Source organism: Annulohypoxylon maeteangense, assembly GCF_022496945.1.
Source record: "Annulohypoxylon maeteangense strain CBS 123835 unplaced genomic scaffold GGS22scaffold_18, whole genome shotgun sequence".
Taxonomy (NCBI): Eukaryota; Fungi; Ascomycota; class Sordariomycetes; order Xylariales; family Hypoxylaceae; genus Annulohypoxylon; species Annulohypoxylon maeteangense.
In genome coordinates, this window is record NW_025953265.1 from 513,790 (window position 1) to 535,118 (window position 21,329).

At 50.8% G+C, this 21,329-nt stretch overlaps 10 protein-coding genes across 10 annotated transcripts; 5 read left to right on the forward strand and 5 right to left on the reverse strand.

Moving 5' to 3' along the window:
- The first annotated feature begins 54 nt into the window (after positions 1–54).
- Positions 55–874, forward strand: GGS22DRAFT_171834 (cwf18 pre-mRNA splicing factor-domain-containing protein). Its single transcript, XM_047962668.1, has one exon. It carries the CDS (start codon positions 162–164, stop codon positions 858–860), a length of 699 nt encoding a protein of 232 aa, XP_047815605.1. The 5' UTR covers positions 55–161; the 3' UTR covers positions 861–874.
- A 71-nt stretch (positions 875–945) lies between these two features.
- GGS22DRAFT_171836 (zinc knuckle-domain-containing protein) lies at positions 946–2,268 on the reverse strand. The gene is made up of 3 exons (XM_047962669.1): positions 1,994–2,268; positions 1,803–1,941; positions 946–1,726 (listed from the first exon to the last, which is right to left on the reverse strand). Exons 1-3 carry the CDS (start codon positions 2,058–2,060, stop codon positions 1,015–1,017), a joined length of 918 nt encoding a protein of 305 aa, XP_047815606.1. The 5' UTR covers positions 2,061–2,268; the 3' UTR covers positions 946–1,014.
- Positions 2,269–3,345: 1,077 nt separating this feature from the next.
- GGS22DRAFT_171841 (uncharacterized protein) lies at positions 3,346–6,954 on the forward strand. Its single transcript, XM_047962670.1, has 6 exons — positions 3,346–3,845; positions 3,943–4,841; positions 4,902–5,237; positions 5,289–5,374; positions 5,427–5,749; positions 5,802–6,954. The coding sequence occupies exons 1-6, from the start codon at positions 3,792–3,794 to the stop codon at positions 6,492–6,494; spliced, it is 2,391 nt and encodes a 796-aa protein (XP_047815607.1). The 5' UTR covers positions 3,346–3,791; the 3' UTR covers positions 6,495–6,954.
- A 34-nt stretch (positions 6,955–6,988) lies between these two features.
- Positions 6,989–8,940, reverse strand: GGS22DRAFT_171843 (Mov34-domain-containing protein). The gene is made up of 2 exons (XM_047962671.1): positions 8,648–8,940; positions 6,989–8,543 (listed from the first exon to the last, which is right to left on the reverse strand). Exons 1-2 carry the CDS (start codon positions 8,753–8,755, stop codon positions 7,557–7,559), a joined length of 1,095 nt encoding a protein of 364 aa, XP_047815608.1. The 5' UTR covers positions 8,756–8,940; the 3' UTR covers positions 6,989–7,556.
- A 289-nt stretch (positions 8,941–9,229) lies between these two features.
- GGS22DRAFT_191967 (DUF1253-domain-containing protein) lies at positions 9,230–11,570 on the forward strand (the record flags this gene model as incomplete). The annotated part of the gene is made up of 3 exons (XM_047965192.1): positions 9,230–9,411; positions 9,474–10,193; positions 10,253–11,570. 3 exons carry the CDS (start codon positions 9,230–9,232, stop codon positions 11,568–11,570), a joined length of 2,220 nt encoding a protein of 739 aa, XP_047815609.1.
- An 82-nt stretch (positions 11,571–11,652) lies between these two features.
- Positions 11,653–12,527, reverse strand: GGS22DRAFT_171846 (ribosomal protein L17). Its single transcript, XM_047962672.1, has 2 exons — positions 12,252–12,527; positions 11,653–12,182 (listed from the first exon to the last, which is right to left on the reverse strand). The coding sequence occupies exons 1-2, from the start codon at positions 12,465–12,467 to the stop codon at positions 11,823–11,825; spliced, it is 576 nt and encodes a 191-aa protein (XP_047815610.1). The 5' UTR covers positions 12,468–12,527; the 3' UTR covers positions 11,653–11,822.
- Positions 12,512–13,938, forward strand: GGS22DRAFT_171847 (uncharacterized protein). Its single transcript, XM_047962673.1, has 2 exons — positions 12,512–12,893; positions 12,962–13,938. The coding sequence occupies exons 1-2, from the start codon at positions 12,873–12,875 to the stop codon at positions 13,673–13,675; spliced, it is 735 nt and encodes a 244-aa protein (XP_047815611.1). The 5' UTR covers positions 12,512–12,872; the 3' UTR covers positions 13,676–13,938.
- A 243-nt stretch (positions 13,939–14,181) lies between these two features.
- On the forward strand, positions 14,182–15,619 carry GGS22DRAFT_171848 (uncharacterized protein). The gene has a single exon (XM_047962674.1). It carries the CDS (start codon positions 14,364–14,366, stop codon positions 15,492–15,494), a length of 1,131 nt encoding a protein of 376 aa, XP_047815612.1. The 5' UTR covers positions 14,182–14,363; the 3' UTR covers positions 15,495–15,619.
- Positions 15,620–16,105: 486 nt separating this feature from the next.
- GGS22DRAFT_56202 (uncharacterized protein) lies at positions 16,106–16,639 on the reverse strand. Its single transcript, XM_047967428.1, has one exon. The coding sequence runs from the start codon at positions 16,548–16,550 to the stop codon at positions 16,137–16,139; it is 414 nt and encodes a 137-aa protein (XP_047815613.1). The 5' UTR covers positions 16,551–16,639; the 3' UTR covers positions 16,106–16,136.
- Positions 16,639–20,869, reverse strand: GGS22DRAFT_56214 (uncharacterized protein). Its single transcript, XM_047967429.1, has 2 exons — positions 18,209–20,869; positions 16,639–18,152 (listed from the first exon to the last, which is right to left on the reverse strand). The coding sequence occupies exons 1-2, from the start codon at positions 20,627–20,629 to the stop codon at positions 16,728–16,730; spliced, it is 3,846 nt and encodes a 1,281-aa protein (XP_047815614.1). The 5' UTR covers positions 20,630–20,869; the 3' UTR covers positions 16,639–16,727.
- Between the last annotated feature and the right edge of the window lie 460 nt (positions 20,870–21,329).

Below are 21,329 nucleotides of genomic sequence, written 5' to 3' on the forward strand. Positions count from 1 at the left end.
ACCAACCCGCCAATTCAAGGTCTGTCGTTCTTTCATCTTGTCTTTTTTTCCAAGCTTCGCAATAAAACCAAAACAAATCGTCTCCTCCTCAAGTTTTCGACGACCTTTACCTCTCGTTGTCGAATATAAACCAATTAGCACATCAAACTCTTAACGCAAAGATGTCGACGTCGCACGCGACGCTCAGCGCGGCGGCCGACGACCGCAAGGCACGGCTCGCCAAACTCAAGAACCTGAAGCGCAAGCAACCCGCCGACGAGATCGCGCCACCTGAATCAGAGCGCTCGGCCTCGCCTCCCGCACCCCTCCCACAAATCACAGATAAACCAGAACTAGAGCACAACGATGACAACGGGTTGGAGAACGACGTGACGCGCCTGCACCTATCCGGCCGCAACTACGACGCCGAGGCCAAGGGGGCCAAGCTCGGGTTCGAAGCGCCGCCGACAGCGACGATGGAGGGCCCGACGCTGGAGCAGCAGGCAGCAGTCGCCGAAGCGGAGATCAGGCGGAAGGCCGCGGAGGACGCGAAGGACGATAAGGGCATTGATTTGTTCAAGCTGCAGCCGAAAAAGCCGAATTGGGATCTAAAGCGCGATCTGGATAAGAAGCTGGAGGTGCTGAACGTGCGCACGGATAATGCTATCGCGAAGTTGGTCAGGGAGCGGATTACGAATGCTCAGGCGATGGCGGCGGAGAAGAAGAAGAAGACGACGACAGAGAAGCAGGTTGGGAATGGGGAGGAGAGCGAGGAGACGGCGGGGGTGGATGGGGTTGCGTTGGTGGAGGGTTTGCGGGTGAGGGAGAGGGAGGATGAGGAGGAGGAGAGAAGGGAGCGGGATGAGGATGATGCTATATAAGAGGCTCTCATGGTAATTCAGTTGCATTGTTACGGCGTTGGATTGATGGCATTGGCGAAAATGGATTAAAACACATATGTATGTGCAAGCTTAAGTAGAATTGGTTTTCATTTAAGACCTAAGACTATGATACCCAATCTCGGTCTACTCAACTTCAACGACCCGAGTTCATCGCCTGTGTCAGAGCTAATCTCTTGGAGAAAGGACTTAGACTCCGTTCCCGTTGTTCTCGTCGCGGCGGTGCTCCTCCTCGTCTCCGTCCGCCATCTGTATACCTCGGTGCAGGATTGCGACCTGCACCCTCATCGTATTTTCGTGGAGGCGTTCTGCCACGCCTTCTTGGTTCATCCGGTGATCTAGAGCGGAATCGTCGTCGATCATGTGCTGGTGGTGATCTGCTAGGACTTGACGAGTACCTTCTGCGACGACTGTCCGGAATTCTTCGGTTAGGCGATTCGTCTCTCACATCGTGCCGGCTTCTTGCAGGACTAGAATCTCGTGACGGTGATCTTGATCTCCGGCTTAGTCTATCTGACGGGCTGCCAGTCCTAGCTGGCCGTTGAGGACTTGGCGAATAGCGTCGCTCATCGTCGCTGGCGGAACTGTAGGACTGTCTCCGCGGGGCGTGTCTAACGGGCGAAGGGCTTACGTTTCCTCTCTTAGGCACATCCGGGTTAACCACAGATGATTGCCGAGCTCGCGGCGGTGGCGAAGCTGACCGCCTCGTAGAAATTGAGGAAACGGAGTCATAAGAAGCTGATCTCCTACGCTTTGGGGATTCGTCATCCGAGCCGTCATCTTCCAGCTCTCGTTTCTTTGCCCTCTCGGCCTCTCTCTTGGCCAGCTCTTCATCGGCTACACCTTTCCTATAAAAAGATTAGTGAATATTGAACATTGGACATTGAACGAATCAAGTAATTAAAAATATCTGAAAATTCTTACTGCTTTTGTTGAAGGATGCTTGGCTCGTCGCTGGCTAATTTTGGAACCAGCTTTGGGTTGAAGAGTTGCTGAGTTCGAGACGGCCTAGAAACGTATGGCCTATCTTGAGACGATGCCTTGCATTCGTAAGAATAGTGACGTGCTGAGAATGTTAGCAGGGGCCGAGTTGAAATTGGACAGGTGAAACATATCTTTTTTAAGGCATTTCTGGCATTGGACACTCGCGGGTGTTGATTTAGGCGGACCCCGTCGATACATCTTGGTGATGTATGATGTAGAGTAGCTCTGGTAGTATTTACACGTATGTTCCTATAATACGGATGATTAAAAGAATGTAAGTACGAATTAAGTAAAAGTAAAGGCAGACTGCCTTTGTTTCAAAGAAGGGATGAGAATAGCAGTATGAGGTGAGATATAATTAATATCTTATGAAACGACGGACTTGGAAGTTGATTTATTATGTCTCTGTCGCTTTAAAGTTGCTTTGGTTGCACCTCAGATGGACCGGTACATGTTAAAACATTTTGTGGCGGTGTACGGATCTATTCAGCCACACAGGATACCGAGATTTGGTATCACGGGCTTGAAACTCAGATAAGCCCCACGCTAGTTGGCTGGAATTCGACAAACGCACCATATGCACGGACCGTTTTTCAATTTAGGTGTGGTTTAGGCGGTAGGTACTAGGTACAGACAGTACCTAAAGCAAGTGTGACCTCTAGTGCTAAAAAGAGGAGGACACGGCTCCTACCGGCAGGTACCTAAAACTGAGGCGCTAACTCGCTAACTACCCTAGCGCCTCCCCAAGTTTTGTTAAGAAAGCCCTGCCATTTTTAAATGTTCACGTTTATCGACCCGAGACAGGGCCGTAGGCTGGAGAAGGATTGGAACCTTGATTTTAACTTCTCCGTCACAATTGATTTTCCGATTATCTACAACAATCTACATACAACGTCCATGCCTCACTTTATTCCTTCTTACTTCGCATCTCGTTGATAACTACATTTTCGGATTCGCCCGTTGACGAAAAAAAGAAAAAGGTTTTGAATGCGATTGCGAATTCCTTAGGCAGGATAAAAAGAGAAGGCGACGGCCGCCTCGTTCTTTTTTTTTCTCCTCTAATATCATCGGCCTTTTCTTCGGTCACGCTGTTAAAACCATCACCAACATCCATCATCTAAGGGCATCTAACTCTTGTTAGTCGAGGGAATCAACAACCTTGGAATTCGGTGCCTAAGGTGGCTTATATCTATACCTAAATACCGGCATAGGAACCACCTGCGCATAATCTCAAATATTTGCGACCGAGTCCTTATTAGGTACGAGAGAGCTAAAGCCATTGCCATTAAGCATTACGGTCATTACGGTACTTTCAGGACCTCTCATGCGATCAATGTTCGTGCAACCCAACTTCTCTACATACTAATATACCACTCGACCATTGTCAACCAATCCTCTCCCGTCCAATCCAATAACTGATCTGGCCTTGCCCTGGCTTACCCGTCCCGTTTCCTTCCCTTCCTGTTTCCTTCCTATCCCGCATCCCACCCCGACCTTCCTTCCACTGCTGACGGCAGCCCTATTCTAGCATCCATCATTTTCACAATCATCATTCGATATCTTCATTGCAGTCTATCGTCGACAGTTTAGAATCCCTCCGATCGACCATCTCAACTTAAAATAGTAAAGAATCTCCGAACTTAGGAACTTCATAACGCATTTTCGAGATACCCAAATCACGACACGACAATGATTAGCCGTATTTCGTACTCCCTGAGGGCTGCTTTTATCCATTTTCTTTCCTGATTCTCAGCTGTCCTGACGTCGTTACACCGAAGCTATCGGGCATCTCGATCGTTAAGTGCTTTTCTTCGTTCGTGGTTCTTAGGATTTGTGAGAACCTCAAGTTTTTACCTGTCGTTATCGAGGACGAGCGATACACCCTGATTATTCTGGTTATTATCAAACGCGATTTCTACGTACTTAATCATGGCGACCGTACCAGCAGCGACTGCTGGCCCTAAAAAATTATCCTTCGCCAAGGTATGTTTGCTCGAGAGCGCCAGCTGAGGAGACTGCAGCTTAGCGCATCATCCCCTTGCCTACTCTTTATATTGACGTATAACTAATGATACTATAGGTTGTTGCTTCTAAACCCATATCTAAACCTAAAGAGAATATTCCTATCGTTTCGGCTACCCGAGTCGCCGTACCAACCATGGACCACCGCGTACAGTCCTCTACAGCTTCTACAAATGCTGCCCCAGCAAGCAAGAATATAGTATCAACTCCCGCCCACAGTCCGACAGCTGCTACCAAATCCCCCCCTGCCCCAAAGGAAAATGGTGTAGTGGTTACTCCGCCCGGTAGCGAGGCGGTTAACAGCACTAAGCCTGCGCAAAGCGGCAAGGATCAGCAAGCCTCACTTTCCACTGCTAGCGCTTCATCCACGCCCAGCCTCGTCGTGAATGGTTCTTCATCATCATTAGGCGATTCACAGAGCAAGAACGAAAACGCAACGTCCGTATCAGATGACGCTTCGCAGAGGGCGGATTCTAACTCCGAGATGGGTACTAAGGCGCCTAGTCTTGATGGGAAAAGCATTACTTCGGGAACTACGTTCGCACTCGATGAGAAGGAATCTCTGCGCCCAGACGATAGCGCTAGTGTAAAAGCATCTGCGGAAGACGACGAAGCGTTTTCGATAAGAGGTTCATTGATTGCGACTTCTCGAGGTTCCGAAGTGGCTCGTATCCATCGACTTCGGATCGGCGATATGCCCGAGAGACGAATCGTTCAATTACTACCCGAAGCGCCAGATCAGGGCATTGTCACACCTCAAAGTGGTATTTCAAGCCAACCACCCCCTATTGAGCAACCTCCGGCGCTAGGCATTGTGAATGGATCATCTGATGCATTCACTTCTATGTACGGCCAGAATCCGGATGAAAAGCTCCTCGAGGCCATGCAATCGCCTAAGGACAGGATTTTCCTACTTAGATTGGAGCAGGAAGTTATTAACTTCGTCCAATCTTCTAAGTGAGTCGATTTCTGACCTCTATTGCAATGATGTGTTCTTTGGGACTAACGATAATATAGGGAACCTTATATGGACTTTCCACCAAACAACTCGTTCTGCAGGATGTTAACCCATAAGCTTGCTGACTATTATCACATGACACACTCTTTTGAGGCGGTTCAAGGCTCCGTCCGCATTTATCGAACTCCATTTTGCCGCGTGCCGCCATCTTTAGCAAGCATCGTGGGAACAAACACCAATACCACCACCACTACAACACCCCCGCAGCTTTTACCAAAGAAAATTATGCGGCGTGGCGAGGATGGTGGGTCAGGTGGAGCTAGTACTAGCCCATCCAAAGCAACTTCCGAAGTTGGAAGCGACGGAAAGGAAAAGGGGGCTCAAACAAAAGAGAAGTACGTGATGCAGAGGTCAGATATATATCCACATCGCTAACAATATGCTAGACTTACTAGAGAGGAGCGCGAAGAGGCTTACTTCAAAGCTCGAGAGAAGATTTTTGGCACAGATAAACCGGGAGAATCAACACCAGGTGCGCTACCCGATACCCTATTATCATATTGTAAAATACTAACAAATTTTAGAAACTGATGATGCAAATGGAGTCTCGAGAGCGAGCTCCGTATCCGCAAAGGACAAGTCAACCCTTGGAAAGCGTGGGAAGACGGGGAAGCAACGAAGAGACGACTCTGAAAGTTTCGACTCTCGTTCTCAGTACCAACCATACTATAACCCTCATCAACCCAACTGGACGCCTCATTATGTTCCAATTGGACACCCGCAATATAATAGTCCGGTCCAGCAGCCTTACCAGACTCAAATGCCTCAGGCGTATGCGCCACCTCCACAAGCATATCCGACCATGATACCAACCAACGCATACCCTCAGTATGCGAGTATGCCAGTAGTGAGTAAACGTTTCGGTAAATATTAAGTTGCAGAGCTGACCTCATCTCAAGTACCCTGCTCAGACACAGCCTACTCCGCCACGATATAACCCTTCTAATGGCCCTATGGCTACTTACGGCGGACCAGTCCAGACTCCCCCGCAACAGCAATGGCAACAACCTCCCCCTAGTTACCCTCCCCAAGTGCCCTCGTCTAGCCCGTATCAGGGACGGGCTCCTCAGCCTGCAGCTCAGGGAGCCGCAGGAGCTCTTGGCATCCCTTACGCTTTCGGACAGCTTCCTGTGAACGCCAACCCGCATGACCCTAAGAGTCAGCACCCTATTCCCGGGAGCTATAACCGCCATGCCTTTAACCCTAAGACGCAGTCGTTCGTGCCCAGCAATGGGATGATGCAGGTTCAGCCTCCCATTCCCCCCTATACCATGGGCGGTCACGGAAGCCCTCAAGTCGGGTCACCCCACCTAGCCTATAGTGGGTATGCGTCTCCTGCTCCGCCACCTCAGCCTTACGTTGGCGGGCCAGGTTATGGGATGAGCCGACAGGGCTCAAACAGCTCTCTACCGGCTTATCATCCACCTCAGCATCTCCCCCAACATCCGTCAGCGCACCTTCCGCAGGCTCCGCCTCAGATGCCGAACAAGCCAAGCATCCCTCCCCCGACCGGGCCAGGTCAAGCATTTAGCCACCTACCCACATACGGAAACCCGGCCACTCTACCTCAAAAGCCTCCTACTGGAATCTAGATAAAGACTCGCGCAACGCAATACACGCATGAAAAGTTAGCAAGCATTGGTGGTGTTTATTCTTTTCGGTGAAGACTCGAGGCGGATGGATAAAGGGCATCCACGAGAGACAACGACACCGGCGTAAATTGGCGGGCTGCTATTACGGTATCATTGGTTGGCGTTTACGGCGCGGTTGGGTTTAAATTAAGACACGTTGATGGAAATGACGAAAGATCTCCTTGCCCCTTTTTTTGTAAGAGCATCGAGGTCAGAGGTATCAGTAGCCGACATATTCGATGTAGAAGGAACTCCACTCTGTGTGGACCGGTCCTGGGTTCCGGCTGCCTAGGATTATGATGATTGCAGTTATAGTATTCGCTGATATCAAGGTAGAGTAAAGTGAGCAATTTTACTACATGCATTAAACATTACATCAGACTATACCTGAGATTGACATTGTCATTATATTGATATGTGCAGAGTGTATAATAAATATTGCGAAATCACGAAAGGTACGATTGTTGAAGCTAGGCCCCCTTCTTTGGGAAGAGAGACGTTGTCTTCTGGTTATTCGTTGCCGTAATAGCGTTCTTTTCTTTTCTTTTCTAACACCGAAGAACCCCTTAATTAAACGCCTAGTATACCCTTCAATTGCGTATCTTCACACAACATACATACATACATGCATTGCTTTGCTTGCGACCTTTTTGTTTTTCTTGTCTCTAGACTACTCGATGGATGTCCTTAAGGCCCGCCCCCCTTTCGCCACGCGTGCTGGATGTGTGTATGTATGTATTTGCAATACCAAACGGACGGATAGCAAGCAACGATGAGACGCGAGACGCGTTGGCTAGAATGGCTGGCTTGATCCACGTTACCGTTCCCCCTCCCTAACCCTAACCCCTGACCGTTCCTCAATGCTGACTTCTCCCGAATTTTGCCTTGACCCTTTGGGGAGGTGGCCTAGTCACTTCCTTTGCCCATGACATACATAATGTTAAACCCCCATATCTCTAGTACCTAACTACCCTGGTAATGGACTTCTTCTCGACGGGGACGCGCTTAGTAGATAGCGACTATTCACTCGCCCGTCTCGCGCGGCTCTCGCGGCTCGCGCTGCTGTCCACCACCACGGCCACCTCGTCCACCGCGACCACCCCTCTTCCCACCACGCTCGCCGCGCTCCGGCTTGCCGTCCTTGTCCCCGCCGTCCTTACCCTCGGCCTTATCGCCATCGGAGGCCAGCACGGCCGTGGCCAGTCGCTGGCTCAGGTCGATCTGGGTGCGGATGCTGTTCGCGAGGTAGCTCACCATCAGCACGTCCTGCACGTGGTTGTTGAAGTCGGACTCGATGCTCGCCGGGTCCACCTTCGGCGCTAGCGACAGCGCGCTCATCAGGTACTGGCCCAATGCGTTGTTCGGCTCTCGCTCCTCATCGATCACGCCGCCTACGTACTCGGATACTCGGTCGAGAAGGTCCAGAGTGTTCTCCAAGCTGCGTGTGAGAGACTCCACGTCGGAGATCACGGGGGCGGAGCGCGCTTCGGTTTCTCGTGCGGAACCGATCAGGTCGAGGGCGGAGCGCTCGGCGTCGTTGTAGGCTAGCTTGTGGGGCACTTGGATGAAGAGGCAGGACTCGGAGGCGCGCTCGGCGTTCACGGCTACGGGGGCCGAGATGTACGCTCGCGTCTGGACGTCGGCGCCGGGGTCGGCGGAGACGGTGAGGTGCACGGCGGGGTGCGGGAAGGTTCCGGTCTCGGGCGAGGCGAAGAAGTTCTGGATCAGCGCGCTGAAACTGTTCAGCTCGTGGCTCGTCGTGTACCATCCCAACAGCGTCTCGCGCGGGTGCGCGCGCAGGTGCAGCGAGAGCATGTTCTTCTGGTACTCGACGTCGACTTCCACTTGGTCCTCGTTCTCCGTGTGCGGGATCGCGAAGGAGGATGATACGTTGGCTTCGCTGCCATCTTCGGATCGCGTTCCGACTAGGGCGCCGATTACTCGTGACGAGGAGTTCGGCGCCGGGCGCATGTCCCGGCGGGTGGCATGGTCGAGGATGGAGAGGATGGCCTGTTGGGTTTGGGTTAGTTTATGTGTGAGATATTGATTTGTCGGATATTGTTTGTATGCTAGGGGGATAGAGGAGGGTTAGGAAGTATAGGGGATGATCGTACTTGAGGTTGGATGTTGACGGAGAGCGGGGCAATATTATGTTGATAGTTCAACATCGTCGGCGCCAAGGGACGCGATAGGTGAAGAAACGGCTCAGTATCGGCAGCCATGATTGCGATTTCTTCCGTTTTTTCTGTCGAATAATCGATTCTGCGGATGAGAGGGTGAATTGCGGTGCGTTTCGGAGACAAAGGAGCGTTCGCCGCGATTCCAACTCTCTCACGGAAATTGAGATTCAATCGAAACTTTTTTTTGGGCGACGTTGTAATTTTCACGTTCTGTAGTGGGGTTCTAGGCGGGTTGTGGGCAAGGCTGAAGGAGGAGTCAGGGGTGTGGAGGAGATAACGATAAAGATTTTTGGTTCGACAGGGGATAGGTGGCGATCTAGTGGGGTGTGGCTAGAGATAGGTGGGGCTCAGTGGCTTGCGCGCAAGAATTTCTGCAAGGCTGATGGTCAATACTGTAAATTTTTGGTCAAGTTCAACTCGCGACTTACTTTTTTATATAAATAATTCACCTGCTACTTTTTTGATATAATAGATACTTCTTCACCTTTCTCATTCAATTATTGACTGACATATAATATGTCAGGCAGATTCAGAGGGGGTGGCCGCGGAGGTCCTCCTAGAGGAAGGGGAGGAAGAGGAGCAAGCAGAGGTGGTGGAAGAGGAGGAAGTAGAGGTGGTGGGAGAGGTGGAAGAGGAAGAGGAAATAAGCCTTTTAGGGGTGGCCGAAAGTTCGATAGCCAAAGGCTTGCGGAGATTGAGTAAGATTCGTCTTTCATCGTCTGAACTCCTTCATGTTTCGGTATTGCTAACGTTTTGGTAGGGAATCAGACAGTGAGGTATCGGAAGAGGAACAGCCTTCACCAGGTGAGGATTCTCAAAATGAAGAGTCCGAGCCAGAGGAGCAAGAAGAACCGGCACCCAGCAGACCCTACTTTGCTTTAATGCAGAGTTTATCAAAGGAATCATCCGCTCCTAGTGCTAAGAGGAGAAAGCTTGATCATCACCCCGAGGATAACAAGTCAAGCGCAAATTCTGAGCAACCGGAGACTGTTGCTGTTAATGAGGATGAAGAGCAAGACATTGACCTTGTGGAGGAAGTTGAGGAGGGGCCAGAAGATGAAATAATAGGAGATGCTGATGATGAAGATGATATTCCAGACTCATCTGATCCATTTGAAACTCATTTTGTCAATCCCAACCAAGATGGACTGCCAAAACTCATTAAGGCTATCCAATCAAATGAATATACTCAAACGCACTCAGACCAAAATGGCTGGAGGATAATAAGAAACCTCCCTGGCAAAGACTTAACCCAATCAACACCACTTCCACCCTCTATATCCGGACCATCGAGTTTGAAACTTAAGCAAAGGCTTGCCGAGACAATTGATCGAAAACGACCAACTTTCGACAAACTGGAACAGGTCCTCTACCCATTAACTTTCGCTTACAACGATCTTCTATTCTGCGGGCGTACAGCTAAGAATGCCGAGAACTTGAGACGAATGGCATGTCTCCACAGCGTAAATCACGTCTTCAAGTAAGATCCCTAACAAGAACTCATAAAATTCAAGAACTACTGAGCTAACCAAGCTATAGAACTCGTGATCGCGTTATCAAGAATAACGCCAAACTCGCAAAAGAGGGCGAGAACAGCGGCTTCGAACCGAGGGACCAGGGTTTTACACGGCCAAAAGTCCTCATGATATTGCCAACCCGCAACTCAGCCGTCAAGATGGTCAACACAATCTGCTCCCTATGCGAACCAGAGCAACAGGAAAACAGGAAACGCTTCGACGAATCATACCTTGACAAAGAGGCCAAATTCGCAACAGACAGACCGGAAGACTTCCGAGAGCTATTCGATGGCAACGATGACGACATGTTCCGGATCGGCATAAAGTTCACACGCAAAACCATCAAATACTTCTCCCAATTCTACAACTCCGACATCCTCATCGCCTCCCCCTTAGGCCTCCGCATGGCCATCGGCTCCGAAGAAGACAAGAAGCAGAAGAAAGTAGACTTCGACTTCCTCAGCTCCATCGAGATCGTCATCGTCGACCAGGCCGACGCCCTACTCATGCAGAACTGGGAACACGTCGAGTACGTGTTCGAACACCTGAATTTGCAACCGCGCGAGGCCCACGACTGCGACTTCGGCCGCGTCCGCGAGTGGTATCTCGAAAGCCAGGCCCCGCACTTCCGGCAAACCGTCCTCCTCTCCGCCTTCAACACCCCCGAGCTCGCGGAGCTGCACCGCAGATACGGCACGAACTGGGCCGGCCGTCTGCGCGTGCAGCCCGAGACCTACGGCGGTGCGATCGAGGAACTCGGGGGCTTGGTCAAGGCCAAGCAGACGTTCTCGCGCTTCGAGGCGGCGAGCGTGGCGGGTGAGCCCGACGCTCGGTTCGAGTCCTTCACGAGCGCCGTGGTGCCGGCGCTCACGAAACGCGGGAAGGACCTTAGCGGCACCCTTGTGTTCGTGCCCTCGTACCTCGATTTCGTCCGCGTGCGCAATTACTTCGCGACGAACCCGGCGTGCGCTAACGTCACTTTCGGCGCTATCAGCGAGTACGCCGATGTGCCGGAGGCGTCGAGGGCACGCTCGCATTTCCGGAACGGCAGACACCAGGTCCTGCTTTACACGGAGCGGGCGCACCATTTCCGCCGGTACGCGATTGGCGGCGTGAGGAGGGTTGTTATGTATGGGTTGCCTGATAACCCGGTTTTTTATAAGGAGGTTGTGGGCGGGTATTTGGGGAGGAGTGAGCTGGATTCGAAGATTGAGCCCGGCCAGGGAAGTGTGAGGGTGTTGTTTTCGAGGTATGATGTTTTGAGGCTGGAGAGGGTCGTTGGGAGTAAGAGGGTTGCGAAGATGGTTAGGGATCGGGGGGATACTTTTGATTTTATATGATGGGGGAGGGTAGTTAGTTAGAGGGGGGATGGATAGGTATACATTGGTGTATTCACGGATATATGGGATGTGAACGTAGTTGTGGATTGTGATTTTTTTGATTTGTGTGTGCTGTAGTATTGGTACATATTTCATACAACACCCGTAGTGCCCAGTCCGAGAATCATACTTGATCCCCTCTTGAGCAGGCTACGGCAGATATCCCTTTAGGATTCAAATATCCCTAGTTTCGTGCCTACCGAAACTCTCCCATCAGTCGAACGACCCCTTCTGCACATCCACCGTCCTCTTCTCCAAGCTCATCTTCGAAACCTTCTTCACCATCTCATCGAAAGCCGCAGGCCCATCCTTCCGGTACCGCGTCACTTTCCTCCGGTTCATTTCTGTTAGTGGCGTGGACTCCCGCCCTAATTTCTGGTCTCGCGCTACGGCGCCGGCGGTTATTGCGAAACGTAGGTCTCGTGGCCCGTCGACGAGCTCGAGAATTGCGCTTGCGCCTTGGTCGTATCGAGACTTCGGCTCCGTGCGTAGCACCCGCGTGTATCCGCCCGGGCGATCGGCATATCGTAGACGTAGCTCGCCGAAGAGTTTGGGCATGAGGTTGTGGGGGGTCTATATGGATTGGTGGTGGTTAGTTATAGTCCCGGTTTCTTTTTCGGAGAATATATGGTAAAGGCCTACATATAATATTCCCTGGGCTTTCCGCCTACTCGTCTCGTTGTTCCGCTTCGCAATGGTGATCAGCTTGTCGGCTAACCGCTGGGTTTCCTTGGCCTTAGGCCATGTCGTGTGGATTCGCTCGTGCTGGACGAGGGCCGTCAACAGATTTCGCAATAGCGCCTGTCGGTGAGAGGACTTCCGACTTAAGTGTCGGTACCTGACTAGACCTCCCGCCATCCTTCAATTCGGCCGGTTGCTCGATTTTATGGTGGGATTGAGATTTAGCAACTGGTGATGTTCGATATTGACAGGGGTACGAAAGTACTTTCACGATGGTGGGTTTTAATTGGGTCTAGCTTAAGGTTAAGCACGGACCAAGCTGAGCTTTTTGAGGGAAGGTACGGAGGTACTTTGGACTTGTACTATGTAGCGCGACTTTCATCTGATGACGAACATCAACTCAGATCGAAGATCTAACATTATAATTAACGACTTCTTTTGGAGGCAATTGAGCTCTTTTCTCCTGATAAAACTATAGAAGAGCTTGATAATATTACACTCATTTCTCCTCTTCTTAGAAACGCCACCCTAGTTGGTATCTAATAGTACTTGCGCCGTAGTGCGCACAACAAACAGCTCATCATGGGCTTCACAACCGGCTTCGTACGTTCTTATAACATACTATATCAGCTATGTTTGGACATTTTCTAATTATTTTTTGCTATATATAGACAGGAGGCGTAACTCTTACCCTCTCCATAGCCTACCTGACCGTTCTAGCCCACCAACGGAGCAGAGAACACCAAGCCGCTGTCCTTCGGCAACAGACATATCTTCTATCAAGCATCATCGATCCACTACCGCCAGCACTGCCGCCCACGAGGTCCGAGGTCGCAGCGGCAGAGCGCGCACACTTTACCGAGAAAGCTAAGGATCGATGGAACTCAGAAGTAGAGGGTGCTGTCCGTTGGGCTCAGAGCAAAGACTGGGACGAAGTTCGCGAGGATGCCGAAGCCGCCCTCTCTAGGTTATGGGCTAAGGCGTTTAGCGAGGCCCAGGAACAGGTCGAGAAGGACCAAAGAAAAGCAGATGCCGCCGATGGCAAGTTGAGCCAAGGCAAGGAAAAGGCAGGGAGTGTAGCTGCAGCCGCTAAGGGTGCATTTACGGATGCAAAGGCAAAGGGCTCCGAAGTAGCCACTAAGACAGGAGAGAAGGCTGAGGGTACGGGAGGCTCGATATTTGGCGCCATCGCGAGTGGTTTCAGCAAGGCAAAGTCAGCAATTGTAGGATCAAGTGAGAAGATCGAGGATGTGTCACCACAACTTTCCGCAGAAGAGAAAGCACTAAGCCAACGATATCAAAAGACGGCTGGACTCGACAGAAGCAAGGAGGAGGTATTGGCTGCAAGATACAACCAGCAGAACAACACACAACTTAAAGTATAAGGATTGTATGTAAGTTAGCTTCCTGGCCATTGTATCTGTTTGCACAGGATGATTCTTGATGAGAAAGAAGAAAAGACAAATACACCTCTACCCTTGTACCATACAACTGATTACCTGCCCACCTTAAAAAAACACTAATGAACATCCATACTGTACATCCCCGTCTCTGTAGAATGGATGTGACGAGAGCCTCTAATTTTTAGGCAACTATCTCCACAAGACTCACTAGAAAGGACAGCGCCCGCCTGTAATATATACTGCCGTATGGTTTACCACATGATCTTTACAAACATTTCGTTCCTCACAAAAAATAAATTTCTCGTCACCTTTCATCACCTTTTTTTCACCCTTCACTCCAATTTACCTGTACCTTTCGTCTACCTATAATTCCGCCACATTGTAAATCATTACTTGACAATCACCACTTGACTATCATCAACTGTTCTTTGAAAGAATAATCATGAGCGCCTCACCATACGAAACCCGCACCGGCTTCAAGGCCGTAGGCGACAAGATCGACAACAAGATTAACTCGGACCACTCTGACGATAAGTACCACTGCCATCACTCTCCCCCGGGTAGCGCACGTCGACCCCGCCCTGCCACTGTTCGTACTCTTTCTACATCTTCCGAAGAAGTAAGCCACCATCGTCGAGGTGGTCATCGTAGACCGACTTCTGCCTTGTCCATGGAGCATGAGAGCATGAGCATGGAACGTGACCCCAGTCCTCCCCTTCCTAAGGGCCCTCCTCGCCCCATCATCGTCATTCAGGAGCCTACCCCTCCTCAATCAGATGGTGCCTCAGGTCGTAAACAGACACGCGAGCACGAGAAGGTCAAGTTCACGGAGTCACACAAGCTGCCCTACTACCATGACTACAACGCAGCCGCAGAGGCAGCTGGTCCATCCACCACCAAGGACAATGGCGACCACGACAACAAGAGCCAGAGCCAGGGCAAAGAAAACACCGAGTCAACCAACTCCAACAACGAAAGGCCCCGTCGTCACCTCCGCTACCACGTGACCCACCAGCATCACTATCATATCCATCACCACCATTACCACACCAACTACTACCCCGGCTCCACCACCCCCCAGCGCCGCAGCAGCAAGGTCAAGCACAAGTGGTACGCCCCGCCCCCCGTCGACCGCGACCTCCACGGCTACGTCGAACTCCCCGGCCGCCAGGGCGTCCACGTGCAGTCTAAGGACCCTCGCGCCTCGCGCCGCCAGTCGGGTCAGCATGAACACCACCGCAACAAAGAGCCCGCCTCCCTGCATGCGGAGCAGAAGGTTGAGAAGGAGGGTTTGGGAGGCCGTCGTCGTTCGCGAGATACTACTGCTGCTGGTTATGCTGCCGCTGCCGCTGCCGATGCCACCAACACTGCCGCTGGTAAGAAGGGAGAGACGTCCATCGATCCCCCCAAACCCAAAACATACTCCCACGAACGCCGAGGCAGCCAAGACCGTCAAAGCCGTCGCCATCGTCAAGATACCCGCTCCTACCCCACAACCACCCACCCCGCGCCCCACGACTCAAAACATCGCCACTCCGTCTCCATCCCGAAGGTCGCGGACGAGTTTAACACGGTATCAGGCCTAGCCGCGCGTCGTCAGGGCAAGAAACTCGGTGTTCGCGGAGAGCAAGACGAGGACGCGCGATCTGTTTCGCCGAGTGAGAGTGTTAGCCAGGTTTCTGGACGTGAGGGTTTTTGGGAGGAGGAGAAGGGTGTGGGTAAGGGTTGGAAGGGGAAGGGGAAGGGTAAGGGTAAGGGTAAAGGCGGGATGTCGAAGCTTAAGGCGAAGCTGCGCGGGTAGGTCCTGCGTTTGCTGGATTAGGCGGGATGGAGGATGTGTTGGCGCTGTGCTGATTTACCTGCCCGGGGAGTTGTGAGGGTGGATGAGGGTATGGTTGTGCGCTGGAGTACACTAGCAGGAGGAGCATTGGTGAGACACTTGGCTTTATTCGCATGGGCACTGGCACTGGCACTGGAAGGATTGCATTCATCTTTGCTCACGAGCTGGCAGGGGATATGGGCTAGGGGATGGAGAGGAAACGATCACTTGCATCTCGTCACCGATCTGGCTCGACATGCATATACCTCTTTGCACGACGACGGCCATATTGCATTGCAGACCTATCGGAGGTCAAATACGGAGTTGCTTCGTACTTTATCAACATTTTTAGACTTTCAGGCATCCTCGGATGTACATATTCGTTATGTACACACTAGGTAGTTTCTTCGTCGGAATAACAACCTTGGGGGAATTGTCTTCAGATAACTATGGGACTTTCTGGGAGTATTTCGTGATATGGGTGACTATGCTCGTAGCATTATACCGCAGATACTAACCACATCCATATATGACTGAACTGTTAATACCATGTCACAAGGCAAGATCAAATACATCACATCAAGCAAGCCCAATATTCAACTTAAAACGTAACCAGTGTTCATATCACGGTATCTCGGAACTACAAACACACGACCTCAAATCCAGGTCTTTATCATCACATCTCCCCCCCATCTCCCACATTTCCCCTGCACAATCCGCGCCCCGCATAGCGCGTACTGCACATCTAACCTCATCGCCATCAACAACAAGAGCGGGGGGTAACGAACACAAAACAACAGATTTTTCTTTAAAAAAAAGGATAGCGCGTGGTATCAACCGGACGACCAAGCCCTCTCCATTCGACTTGGTCCAACCTAACAACAACAGGAGCAGTAACACAACCCTCAGAACGAGAAAACGACAGTTAAAGAAACCGGCAGCGACGGCAGCTGCCTGATATCGACGATGGATATATGCGTGAGAAAAAAAGAAGATCTTCGTGACGATGATGTTGACTAGATTTTTTCGAGTCAACATTCTCCCGCCGAGAAAGTCATGAATATTTTATCCGTGCCTCCCGTTTTTGGTCCTAGTTCTAGAAATTCTGAAAGATTTTTGGTATGTCCTTGGTACCTACACGACTCGTGGGAATAAAATGTTGGAAATGTGAGAATTTATACATGAAGATGTAAACGTGAGTGTGAGTAGGATCCATTAATACGCCGTGGATTTCTTGCGGCGTTCAAACATGCGGGAAAATCCGCTGCTCTTGGTCTCAATAGGGGAGGGGACCCGTGCCACTGGTTGTGGAGGCGGCTCAGAATCGCGTAGGAAACTGGCCAGGTCGGATGTGCGGCTATTATTAGAGACGGCTTCTCTAGGTTCGAATTTCTTCATTGGAACGCGACCTGAAGGAGCAGCAGCCATCATTGGCCGAGCCCCCATTGGTACGGGTACCGGTGCCGGTGCTGGTGCCGACGATCTAGGCTCGCTTCCATATTTGTCCGCTCCTGGGATGACAATTGGAGTGTAAGCCTTACCGTTACCAGCTCGACTATTGAGAGATCTGGAATCGGTGCTGCTATGCCCCTTAGGATTCGATTTGCTGATGGAACCACCGCCTGACCTCAAACGAGCTATTAGGTTTGGTGCACTAGATTTCTTCTTCGGGATAGCAATAGGCTGTGGTGTCGGCTCGGGAGGGGGAGGGTAACTGTTAAGGAAATCGATTAGGCTCTCTTCCTTCTTTGGCTTCGGCTTTGGAGTCATGTCCAGGTCGTCAAATTCGTCGTCGCTAATATCAATAGCGTAAGGATCGCGAACTCTACGTCTTGTCCGTTTCGGCACCATATCATCATCGTCAAAGTTATTGCCTGTAAACTGCTGCATCTTGTTTGCCTTACTTAAAAGCGCGCTTTGGGAATTCATCGACGAAGGGGCCGATGTCTCGGTGAAATTTGTGGACGTCTCGCTGTTTCGAATGTTGGGGATTATAGCATCGACTGCTCGGCCTCCACCTGCTCCGCTCATCTGCAATTGATCCGAATCCATAGTCGTCCGGAAGGGGGCAACATGCCGAGGAATACGCGGGTTGTTTCCGTTCGTGGATGGTGGTCCACGTCGAATAAAATCTATGAGGTCGGAGTTTTCACTCGAGGAGTGAATAGAAGCATCTCTTGCTTGGAGGTTAGACCGGATGCTTGGGTTGGTCTGCCGGCTATCGACGCTTGCGCTCTTCCCCACATGTGAAGGTCCTGTGGCACTGCGCATAAGCTTGTTCCCTATACCCGTATTCCCACGATTATATTTGGCGCTATGTTCTCCTGGCGGTCCCGTAGACCGAATAAAGTCGGCGAAGTCCTGCAAAGACTCCCGAGGGATTCGTGCTTCTCTAGCTTGCGGCGCGGCAGCCGATCGACCTTTGGATTGGTTTGATATAGATGAATTCGAGATAGATGGTGCGTATTTCCCGGTAACGGGCAGGTCAGTGGGGGGATGGGAACCTAGGCTGGTCTGCTTCGTTATCGATGCAGATCTCTTAATGGACGAAGATCGGGAGCGCTCAGCAAGCCTCGTTTCTTCGGTCTTTTGGAATCTATTAGAAAGCTTGGGGCTTCCATTATGCTGAGACGAACTCGACTATTTCTCTAATTAGATTCTGCTTGGAACAGATAAAAGAAAAAGTAGTTACTTACATCAATATCGCGCATATTTTCTGGTGTCAAGGTATATTGCAGAGTTTCGCCGCTATGGATAAGCTGCTCAAAGTCGCGAGCCTTATCCTCGGAGCGCCGAGAGTTGCCGTCCTCGGAGGTACGAACCGCTTTGAATTTGGTTGAGGTAGAGGAGGGGGACTCGCTTGGCATAGGACGCGGGAATTTTGGTGACTCAGGCGAGCCTCGCCGGTCAGACCTCGGAGATGGCGCACCATTGGAGACTGATCGCCCATAAACTGGTCGGCTTGTACTTCTCTCCGGCAGCGTTGGCAGTGGCGGATTTCTCGGTGCCCTTAAAGGAGTTACTGGCTTCTCTTCGAAAGATCCTTCGGTATCAGGGCCACTTATAATTGACACTTTAGTAGGTACTGATAATTGAGACGACTGTGAATGGACGCTTCTTAAAGGGCTCGGGTTTCGAGGAGGCTGAATTATCGGGAGGCTAGCGTCTTGAGAATCCTCAAATGAAGATGGAATGATAAGATTGGTCCTCTTGATAGCAGGCGAATCGTTCGTATCACTCTCCTCGGCGATTGGAGGAGTCGTCGAGACTCTACGAATAGTCATGGCAGACTCCGGTACCTCTATGGAGCTTCCTCGAGAACCGGCAGTCGGGCTGCGAGGACTCTGCACTTCAATAACGCGCACTGACCGTGAGCTATTGGATCTCACATGCACCAGGGGAGCAGGTCTTCCAGACTCTGAAGTGGCGGGTGAGCTTCTTCCACCTATGCTCCCTCCAATAGATATTCGTGACGATGTCAGAATCTCAGGTTCTTCAGCAAACTCATCAATTTCCTCCTCTTCAGCCTTAGTCTGCGGGGTACCACTGCTAGTCGTAGCCGACATCACAGGCAAAGCGCCAGCGAGACCCTCAGGAATCATCAGATTACTTAAGGCGGCTTGTAGTTCCGGCGTATCCCTTGTCGAATCCCTAGTCCTCGTGGGATATTTATCCGCATGAGCACTGTCATCTTCATCTTCTTTGGTGGAGACAGCTTCAACTGTCGGTTCTGATACTGATTTTTCTATCAAATCCGCATCACTCTGGCTTGATTCTTTAGATGCCTGAAGGTAAACTTCGCGATTCGTCGGCGGTGGAGAAGGATATCGGGGCGTTTTTCGTAACGGAAGAGACCGTACACGCCGGATTGGGGTACGCGTGGCCGAGGACCCAATGGAGGCTAGCGCAGCCTTTGTTGACTGAGAGAAGATAGCCAAACTCTTAGGGCGTATTACATGTTCTCTTTCATCTTCACTTTCCTCCTCATCGCTATACGTAGCTTCGACATCGCTGTCTGGTAAAGGCACATCGGCCGGCTCTGCCACCTTCTGTTCCGAAGTACAACTCGCTTCCTCGCTGGCGGCCTCTGCATCTTGTTCCTCCTGTACCGCAAGCGCAGGGTCGGAGTCTCTAGGTGTAGGAAGTGGCTGCACGTGATCTGTCGCTGAACTTCCACGCCGTTGAGTGGCACCAGTCGAGCTTCTCGAGAAGGGTCGGGAGTAGTTGGGTTCTGATGGCGACCGAATCCTCTTTTTCCAGGAGCGCCAGAGTCTACCGAGAGTCCGATCCAAAGCAACGCGCTCCATGTCCAACTCTTGAACGACAAGACGATCAAAATACTCTCCTGGTACTCGAGTACCCTCCTTTAACTCCTTTTCGTATTTCACGCGCAACCGGTTGAATGCTGCTTGGCCGGCTATGACAAGAACCTGTTCGCCCATGAACTCAAGAATCGAGGTTAGGAAAATGGCGACCGCCGGGGACACAATATCCGACATAATATCGTCAGACTCGCCCCTAAGGTGTTCCTGTTCCATGTGGTAATCCTCATCTTCCTCTTCCATATCGCCAAGGGAAGAGTAGACCATACATCGTAATCTCGTTCTCTTCCATATTAGTTCAAGATCCCAATCACGAGGTGTTTCGGTGTTTGTGGCCTGTGATAAATCTTCAACTTCGCCACCACCTAGGTATTCTCGAAGTTCTTCGTCTGCATTGTTGATGGCATCCTTGGCAAGTTTCGGCTTTAATACTTCGCTAACGGCCGGTCGTAGAGCGGCTAACGAAGTGGATTGCGCAATACCGATGATGTTGAATAGAATCTGGTCAACGAAATTATTGGCGAGTTGAAGCGCACTCTGTGAAACCAAAGCCGTTTCTCCCGAAGGCTCAATTCCCATTTCATCGTACCATGACTCCGAATGGCTATCGTGGTCATTTGTCACAATTTGCGAGGCAGCAGAAGCAGCTATGAATACCGCTTCAGGAGTTACGGAGAGGGGAGGCGACATTAGGCCATGGCCGACGGTAGATGGGCGATCGCTCGAAATGCTTTGAGTCCTCGAGCGAACATGTCGCGGGGTGCTCGAGATAGCGACTGAAGATGAGCTCGACATGGCGGAATCGCGGGTAGGGAAAGCCTCAATCGGAATATCTGTGGTAACGGCAGACCCCGGAAGGTCGCCCTTGTTAGGATCTGGCGACAGGATGAATCGAAGTGCTGCAGACTCGTCGTCTGCAAGAATTAAGTCACTTAAAGGAATGTCGTCGAAACGTTGGAGCTGCGATGAAACTAGAACATTAACTGCAAGTTCTATCTGGTTCGGTGAATGTAATTAGGATGATTGCACCGAAACGATTGCCGAAGAGAGAGCTAAAAGATCATTGGTGAATTGAACGAATGGGAGCTCGCAGATGAAACATTCCGCGGAAGGACTGGGAAACCTGACGAGCCAAGTGCTGATATGCAATGTAGGAGATATGTAGGTCGGTATGTAGGATATGTATGTATGTATGTACAAATAGAATTGTCCCTAGCTTGACACTAGTCGGCGACTTCATAAATCATACATCATGACAAGACACCTTCGCAGATAACTCATCAAGAGATGAAAGAAGATGGGATACCTATGTGGTGATGTGACATGTGGTATAACACAGTCAGTGTGACCACATGTGATGTGATAGAAATTTGTGTAAGAAAAATGGAATGGATAATTGCGATGACCATCGGGTCTCTGGAAGTGATATGTAACGCATATTGCTGTTTTCCCCTATTTCGCTAATAACATGGGAATGAGGCTTCGTAGACGAACC

Coding starts and splice junctions, on each gene's coding strand:
- GGS22DRAFT_56214 (XM_047967429.1), bottom strand. CDS start 20,629: ATGTCGAGCTCATCTTCAGTCGCTATCTCGAGCACCCCGCGACATGTT. Junction 18,153..18,208: donor AAAATATGCGCGATATTGAT/GTAAGTAACTAC, acceptor TTAGAGAAATAG/TCGAGTTCGTCTCAGCATAA.
- GGS22DRAFT_171836 (XM_047962669.1), bottom strand. CDS start 2,060: ATGTATCGACGGGGTCCGCCTAAATCAACACCCGCGAGTGTCCAATGC. Junction 1,942..1,993: donor CCAGAAATGCCTTAAAAAAG/ATATGTTTCACC, acceptor CATTCTCAGCAC/GTCACTATTCTTACGAATGC. Junction 1,727..1,802: donor AGCATCCTTCAACAAAAGCA/GTAAGAATTTTC, acceptor ATCTTTTTATAG/GAAAGGTGTAGCCGATGAAG.
- GGS22DRAFT_171841 (XM_047962670.1), top strand. CDS start 3,792: ATGGCGACCGTACCAGCAGCGACTGCTGGCCCTAAAAAATTATCCTTC. Junction 5,238..5,288: donor GGGGCTCAAACAAAAGAGAA/GTACGTGATGCA, acceptor ACAATATGCTAG/ACTTACTAGAGAGGAGCGCG. Junction 5,375..5,426: donor ACCGGGAGAATCAACACCAG/GTGCGCTACCCG, acceptor AACAAATTTTAG/AAACTGATGATGCAAATGGA.
- GGS22DRAFT_171843 (XM_047962671.1), bottom strand. CDS start 8,755: ATGGCTGCCGATACTGAGCCGTTTCTTCACCTATCGCGTCCCTTGGCG. Junction 8,544..8,647: donor CCGTCAACATCCAACCTCAA/GTACGATCATCC, acceptor CAAACCCAACAG/GCCATCCTCTCCATCCTCGA.
- GGS22DRAFT_171848 (XM_047962674.1), top strand. CDS start 14,364: ATGGAGCATGAGAGCATGAGCATGGAACGTGACCCCAGTCCTCCCCTT.
- GGS22DRAFT_171834 (XM_047962668.1), top strand. CDS start 162: ATGTCGACGTCGCACGCGACGCTCAGCGCGGCGGCCGACGACCGCAAG.
- GGS22DRAFT_171846 (XM_047962672.1), bottom strand. CDS start 12,467: ATGGCGGGAGGTCTAGTCAGGTACCGACACTTAAGTCGGAAGTCCTCT. Junction 12,183..12,251: donor AAGCCCAGGGAATATTATAT/GTAGGCCTTTAC, acceptor CAATCCATATAG/ACCCCCCACAACCTCATGCC.
- GGS22DRAFT_171847 (XM_047962673.1), top strand. CDS start 12,873: ATGGGCTTCACAACCGGCTTC. Junction 12,894..12,961: donor TGGGCTTCACAACCGGCTTC/GTACGTTCTTAT, acceptor TGCTATATATAG/ACAGGAGGCGTAACTCTTAC.
- GGS22DRAFT_56202 (XM_047967428.1), bottom strand. CDS start 16,550: ATGTTGACTCGAAAAAATCTAGTCAACATCATCGTCACGAAGATCTTC.